Source organism: Sinocyclocheilus anshuiensis, unplaced genomic scaffold, assembly GCF_001515605.1.
Source record: "Sinocyclocheilus anshuiensis isolate Anshui unplaced genomic scaffold, SAMN03320099.WGS_v1.1 scaffold918, whole genome shotgun sequence".
Taxonomy (NCBI): Eukaryota; Metazoa; Chordata; class Actinopteri; order Cypriniformes; family Cyprinidae; genus Sinocyclocheilus; species Sinocyclocheilus anshuiensis.
Window position 1 is genome coordinate 1242563 of NW_015540946.1, and position 7698 is coordinate 1250260.

Here is a 7698-nt window from a genome sequence, read left to right on the forward strand (position 1 = left end):
CCACACATTAGATGTTTGCATCCAGGATCTGAAATCTAAACTGCAAGAAAGAGTTTCACAGGAGCATATTCTGCAAGGGAAGGTATATCAGACATCATTGGAAACCAAACCAATGGCAACGGCAGTGGATTGCAGCATTTTGAAATTAGAAGTTGTGTCCAGTTATAGCAACACTACAGAACATTCAAAAGGTGCATATCAAGAACTGGCTGCTGTCAAATCACAAATGGCTAAGCAAGATTGCGAACTGGGAGAAAGGAGCAAACACATCTTGACTCTTGAACAGGAAATTACACTACAGAAACACATTAGCTGACTATGATTACCTCAAAAAAGTAAACTCTGACCTGCAGGCTGAAGTCACAACCCTTCATGGGGTCAGAGCTGAACTAGAGAAGGTCAGATGCCTTGAGAAAGAGAAAGAAGTGAAAAATACAGCACATCTGTCTAAAGAGGAGGGGTTTAAAGATGGGGAGGTGGGGCCGATGAACCCTGACACTCTTGAATCTAAAAACAGGGAGACCCATAGCAAAATAAACATCACAGTGTCTGAAAAGGAGGCTGAACTGGCACAGAGGGAGAATACCCTAGCGTCAAAGGAGGCTCAGCTCTTAGTGCTGCAGAAGAGGCTGAAGGAAGAGCAGGAGCGTCTGGAGGAGGAGGAGACGCAACCTGTGCAGGAGGCACGCAGGAAGGAGGCGGAGAGGAGGAGAGAGCTGCTGGCTGTGGCAGAGGAGGCCATTGCTCAGAAAGATGCAGAGCTACGGAAGAGACAAGAAGAGATCAACCGGTCAGTTATCTTTCACAATTATAATACAGTTTCCTAAAATTCAAGTCACATTAAACCAGCGTACAAAATCATTTTCAGTTTATTTTTGTGGCATTAGTGTCACACACATTCATAATTTTTTCTAGTTTTCATATTCATTTTATTTATATACACTACTGTTTAAAAGTTTAAATAAATTAATGCTTTTATTCAGTAAGGATCCATTAAACTGATCAAAATTGACAAAATAAGCTTTTATAATTGTTGGGGAAAAAAGAAATGCTGATGCTGTTCTTTTAAACTTTGTTTTCATCAAAGAATCCTGAGAAAAATGTTTCTTTGGTTTTTACAAAAATATTAAGCAGCACAACTGTTTTCAACATTAATCATTAGAAATGTTTCTTGATACACTAAATCAGCAAATCAGATTGATTTCTGAAGGATCATGTGACACTGAAAGCTGGAGTACACTGAGGCTGCTGAAAATTCAACTTTGCATCACAAGAATAACTTAAAATAAATGTTCAAATATATATTAAAATATAAAACGGTTTTAAATTGTAAATTATTTTACAATTTTACTGTACTAGAGACTTCTTTCAAAAACAAAAAAATCTTGCCCAAACTTTAGAACAGTAGTGTAATATATAAAATACAAAAATTATATTATGTATTATGATTTTGTCAGGTGCTGCTGCTAGTGCTAGAAATGAGTCAGTTCACTTGTATATGGACTGTTTGTTTAGCATTGAATTATTGTCTAATGCTGATAACAAACAAAGCTTGATTTGTGTCTTTGGAACAGACTTTAATGGTGTTAAGTATTAGCAGCTTTTCAATAAGCTTTGATGGTTTGTTGTTTTCAGGACAGCATCAAAGAGCTTAAGAAATTTTGTTCCTTATTCCTTTAAATTAAGTCTCTTGCTTTATTTGTCAAAGATATTGCACAGGATTGCTGCTTTTGTTGGATTAATGATTATCCCACACAAATGGACATTGATTTATTTTAGCAGCCTGATAGGATTTTGTTGTCTATTCTTACTGAATAATTACAAAAAGATAAGCATATTTGTAATTGAGATTGTGTGTAGTGTATTCTGTCAGATTAATGGTCTTGTCTTTAAGGCTTTTAGCTAGTGGTTGACCAACATAGATTTTTCATTGGCTCATGCCAATATCTAGAGAGCATGGAGGGTGATATAATGCCAAGATATACTTACCTACAATTTAGTAGTAGCAAATGAAATGTACATTTGCCGAACATTTTACACAACATATTCAAACTTCACTGGAAAAAGTTGAATTTGGAACTGACAAAAGGGAAAGATAATCACTTCTCTTAATCGGCCAAGCAGATAATCTCAAAATTGCTTAAATAATCAGGCATCATGTATCAATACTTTTGCCTCAGATTTCTTTTTTTGGTATTCATTCTTATGTGTATGTGGTTTTTCATCACTCAGGTTAAAGGAGGAGATTAAAACTAGCGAGTGTAAGTTGAACAGTATGGCTGTCGATCTGCGCAGAAGGGAAGATGATTTTTCTGATCTTCGGGAAAAACTCTGTGACTCAAAGAAACAGATTCAACAGGTCCAGAAAGAGGTGAGAACTCACTCTGTTTCGAACCACTTTACTGTCTGGGCCGAACTGTGTTAGTTTGTATTAAATCTGACTGTGCTAAAACTCCTTATGTGGTTTGATTTAGATTTCCTCCATGCGGGATGCTGAGAAATCTCTACGATTGAAGCTCAGTGATCTAGAAAAGACTAAAGCACAGCTCCAGAATGAGATCGCCAACAGGGACCGCGCCATCAACCAGCTGAAAGCTGTAAGCACCGCCTAGCGATGAATAGCTAAAATCACAAAGAGAGAAATGTTTGTTGACACTGTCATGTGAACTAAATATTTTCTCTTTGTTCTAAAACAGGAACGATCTTCTGAACGAAGTCAGATGAGAATCTGCTGCTTTATCAGAAAGCATGTAAAGGTATATCTTGTTTAATTACCTGCATCTGCATGAGTGTGTGCAGTAATGGGCGTCATTTATTTTTAAGTGTTTAATGAAATGTGTGGCAATAAACAGTAATGCATGTTAATGTTTGTTGATGCTCTCTGTAGATTTGCAGGAGCGTGAGCGTGTTATTGAAGACATGCGTTTGGCGCTAACAGAGCAGGAGGAAACACAGACAGAGCTGGACCTGGAGCTGGACAACAGAGAGGCTCAGATAAATGAGCTCACTCAGGGTACAAGAGTTACAAACTCTCTTTCTATTCATGCTACACTACTGGCACTTTTGACCAATTAAAATATTAATTTCTAGTAGGTAGAGACATGTATGATGTTAAAAAAAATGGTCTGTGTCAAATAAATGCTGTTCTTTTGAACTTTCTATTTACCAATGCATCCTTAAAAAAAATGTGTCACGGTTTCCACAAAAATATTAAGCAGGACAACTATTTTCAACATTGATCATGATAAGAAATGTTTCTTGACCATTAAATCAAGATCAGGTAACCAGATTTCAAACCTAATTTAAAACCAGTAGATGCATCTGCCAATCATTACACATAATAAGTAACAAGTATAATGTGTGGGCAATAAGCAAAAAATGTCAGTGTTCTTACAAATTTTAGTTGATGGTGATATTTATCATAATATAATATTTTTATGGAAATATTTTAATGTCATGCACATTGCAATGAAACAACTTAATTATTAAAAATGTACAAATGTTCATATATCTGCTCAGCATGTATTTTTAAACATACAATTACTGTAAAATTACTTGAGATAAAAGCATTCTTAATTCAGATGATATTCAATAATTCTTGAGGTAATTCATTCAGTGGCAGTATAGGTGCATGTAGGAAAGTGTAATAGTGTCGTCATTGTTCAGTGACACTGAATACTTGAGTCTGATTGGTTGACAGACATTCTAAGGGTTAATTTCCTATACTTGTACGACTACAAAGTAGTCCAGATATGTTTACTGCGTTAGTGTCAAATTAGCAGAACTTCAAAAAGCCATATAGCTCTTTTGAAGCCAAGCAAATCTAATAAAAAAAATGACATAAAATTCAGAAGTTATTTTTAGCTGGACTAAAGCTGACTGGGACCTCTATACAGCTGAAAAATATTGTATTATTATGGAGGCCAGCAATGTAGCCTGTGTGACTAGAAGTCATGTGTATGTTTCATGTATACACAGATAAATATTGTCAACAATTGTCTTCTAAAAAATATACATTATTTTTAAACTGTGAAAGTTATTACCACCTGATTGTTTGTCGTGTTGTTCTACTGCTCATTGCTTCATCAATTTCACCCTACATGAAGTGCTGTTTTAACATTTTGTCCCAGTCTCAGGAGGTCACTGAGGACAGCAGGACCGAGGCACTGCAGGCAGAGCTGGTTGCAAAGGAAGCAGAGGTCCAGAAACTAAAGGAACAGCTCTGTGTCAGTGTCATAGACAGCAGCCTTCGCAGAAACTCATCTACCCAGGTCTGACACATGTCTTATTACTGCCATTCTCCCGTTACCTTTGATGATTCATTAGAGTCACTGTCAAAAGACCAAGATCGCAATTTGAAGTGACTTTACTCTGAATGTTCTCAAACAGACTGCATTTTGGCATTTGTACAAAACACACTGCTAAGTGGCCTTGTCCTTCAAACGATCATATTATATATATATATATATATATATATATGTATATACATATTTTTATTTCCCCCACCTCAGATGAGCTGAGTTGATTTCTCAGTATATATTTGTACCAACCTGAGGTGATGTGTGTTGTTTATTAGACATACTGTGTAGATGTTTATTAAATTGAGTTTGTAATTAGATATGGAGTGAGGAATGTTGATTGACTGTCTCTTAATTGCTGTGCTAGACGATGGAAGCAGAATTATCTGATATGAAGCCTCTAAATGCCAGTACACTTAAACACACAAGCAGAACCAGAGGATCTGTCACCAGTCAGGTAAAACAGAAAGGCATCTTGTATATCATTTAAATGTAAAAATGTCAATTACTTTCTGTTGCTTGATTATATTTTGTATTATTTTAGTTTTTCATTTAGTTGGTACCCATTTTGTGCAATAGTAGATGCACTTTTCTTTTTTTTGGCCAAATGTTACACAAATGCATATTAATCTCTCTTAGTTTTGAACAATCCATCTATCAGTAACAATAGATAAACACCACAAGGGAAGGTTGTTATGCTGACACTAATGGTATAATGATTTAATGATTTAGATTAATATTTATAAAGACATTTATATATAAATGCTGTTCTTTTATCCATAAAAGAATCCAGTTAAAAGTATCAGTTTCCACAAAAAAATATTAATTGGCACTACTGTACTGCTGTTCAGCACTGATAATAAAAATAAATCTCTTGAGCACCATATCAGCATATTGGACTACTAATCTGTAGTATTTTATGGCTGCAGTATCTCTCATGTTACTGTCTCATTAGATGAATTTGTTGCTTTTGTTGCATTTTTGATTAAAAGCATCTACTAAATATATGCACATATTTCTTAGTCCATTGATTATGATAATCAACTAAATAATAGTAATGATCTTCATATCACAGAGTTCGTCTGGTAGCTGTCCGCTGGTGCTCGATTCATCAGAGATCTCCACGGAAACAGGCAAACGTTCCAGGTTTCCGCGGCCTGAGTTGGAAATTTCCTTCAGCCCTCTGCAGCCGAATCGTTTCGCTCTTAAGCAGCAAGGTGAAGACTCCGCCATTACTGTTAAAATCTACCGACCCACACGCAAGAGGAAGAGCGGAGAGATGGAGAAGGTGAGAAATGAAATGGATGGAGGGGGTTTAGAAAATGGTTCTCAGTTCACACAAATTAGAACTGAGTGCTGTGACTGGAATGACCTTCAATCATCTTGTGGTTGAAAGATATGTCTAATCTCTTCAGTTTCTAGCCTTAGAATCATGGGAAATAGAGTAGAATGTTAGTTCAGATTTATAGCACAATTCAATCCTCTTCCTGTCCTTTAGTTTATTATTAAAAATTATTATTGATATTCTTCATAAAACCAGCAGACCATCTGCTGCTGACCTAATCTGCACAGCCAGCAGCCCTTTAATTGTCCTAATTAGTCATTAACAAGGCTCCAATTTTCCTCACTTACGCTTAACGATCAGTGTTCATTGTGCATGGGCAGCAAAATTGCAGTCCTATTAAGCATATAGTTCCGTGTGTGAGAATAGATTTATATGTGTGTGTGGTTGAGCGTGCCTTGGCCTAACCTCACACACTCTTCTCCAGGCAACATAAACACTTGCGGACACTTGTTTTGGGAGCAATAACAATAATTATAGAATACACAGTAAGTTTATAGATTTCTAAAACCTGTTTATGGAAATGTAATTGAATTGTTCAGACAAAGGGATTACGAATACACAAGTACAAATCTACCATAAATGCTGACTAAACAGGGTGTTAACATTTTATTATATTACACTTTACAAGGGTAGCTATGCACTTAAGAAGTCTCTAGTCTGGGTAGGTCATGCTATTCTCTCCGAACACCACAGTGAAGATGTTATGTTGCACACTGAAAGAATGCTTTCCATTCCAAATAAGTGCTTTCTTATTGTCAAAGAATCGTGTGCTCTCTCGCCAGTTGTCCCTGGCAACAGTCACGCTTCCACATGCTCTGTAGCTGCTAATTGTTGGAGAGTTTTGTAATTGAATGGCACAAACTATTTTTAATGGTGCTTCTGGTCACTTGAAGAGGAAAGGGGCAGAAGCAGTGTGGTGAAAAAGAAAGCTTTTTCTGAACCCAGTTCTCAGGTACCCTCTTCCTGTTTAATCCTGTCATAGCTCTTCCACCTTCAGGACTTCTAATGGTCTGGAGTCTCAGACACTCAGGGTCATGTTAATTTCCTCAGGTTATCCCACTGAGCTGGATATTGGAAGTATAAATCCATAAATTTTATTTAGTATAAATAAAGTATAAATGGAAGTATAAATCCTTTTTTTTTTTTTGCCCCCTCTATATTTTTTTCTTCACACTAAATCAATTTGGGCAAATCTGTGTGATGGAGGTGTTCTATTAAATAAGTTACTGGCAAAATTTGTCTTTAAAACCAACATGAAACCCAAATGGACTCTCTTTACTTTCTTAAAGGAACAGTTCACTAAAAAAAATAATTCTGTTATTATTAGTTTATCTTTGTGTCGTTCCAAACCTGTGCTGTTATATTTTCAGTGGAACACATAAGGAGAATTCTGAGGAAGCTTCTACTCCATGCAAAAAAAAAAAAGGGAAAAAGGGATAAACACCAGTAACAAATGTCATTTGTTCTTGCACGTTTTTTAGTCAGACATGTTTCAGTTTAGATTCTTCAGCACAAGAGTCCTCAGATTTGTACGCAATGATAGAATTTTCATTGTTGAGTCACCTATTCATTTAATACACATTCCTGGTCTTATTGTGTAGGACTTTACTCCACACCTGACATCACCTAGCCAGTGAGATGTTTTGTTGTTGCTTTTGAAAAAAAAAAAAGGGGGAAAAAAGTATCTTATGCTCAGAAAGTCTGCATTTATATGATAGACAATACAGTGAAACATTTTACTGTTATAGTAAACATTTTACATTTTTTCTGTTTTAATATAGTTTAAATGCAAGTTTTCTTGTGATGGCAAAGCTGAATATTCAGCAGCCAGTCCAGTCTTCAGTGTCACAAGATCCTTCAGTGTATTCTAATATACTGATCTGGTGCTTAAAGTCCCCCTGTAGTCAAATATTTTATCCCTTAAAACTTATCTTTGATCATCAAAATGACATATTTAAATGTTTTTTCTTGTGAAAATAATTTTCTCATGCCTTAAAATAGCTTGAATGTAACTCTACACCCTTGCCTCATTTACTATACGCGGATCTATGAATA

General features: G+C 35.9%; 1 protein-coding gene across 1 annotated transcript in view; it reads left to right on the forward strand.

Annotated features, from left to right (window-relative positions):
- Nucleotides 1-7698, forward strand: part of LOC107689820 (kinesin-like protein KIF20B) — a 33577-nt gene that overhangs the window by 19422 nt on the left and 6457 nt on the right. The window contains 13 exon segments of the mRNA XM_016487985.1: nucleotides 1-313; nucleotides 315-425; nucleotides 459-790; nucleotides 2233-2371; nucleotides 2475-2597; nucleotides 2697-2706; nucleotides 2709-2756; nucleotides 2888-2921; nucleotides 2959-2995; nucleotides 4131-4271; nucleotides 5374-5586; nucleotides 6077-6128; nucleotides 6537-6595. The exon segment at nucleotides 1-313 is cut by the window's left edge and continues 2 nt beyond it. Coding sequence (XP_016343471.1) covers nucleotides 1-313; nucleotides 315-425; nucleotides 459-790; nucleotides 2233-2371; nucleotides 2475-2597; nucleotides 2697-2706; nucleotides 2709-2756; nucleotides 2888-2921; nucleotides 2959-2995; nucleotides 4131-4271; nucleotides 5374-5586; nucleotides 6077-6128; nucleotides 6537-6595 — 1612 coding nt within the window.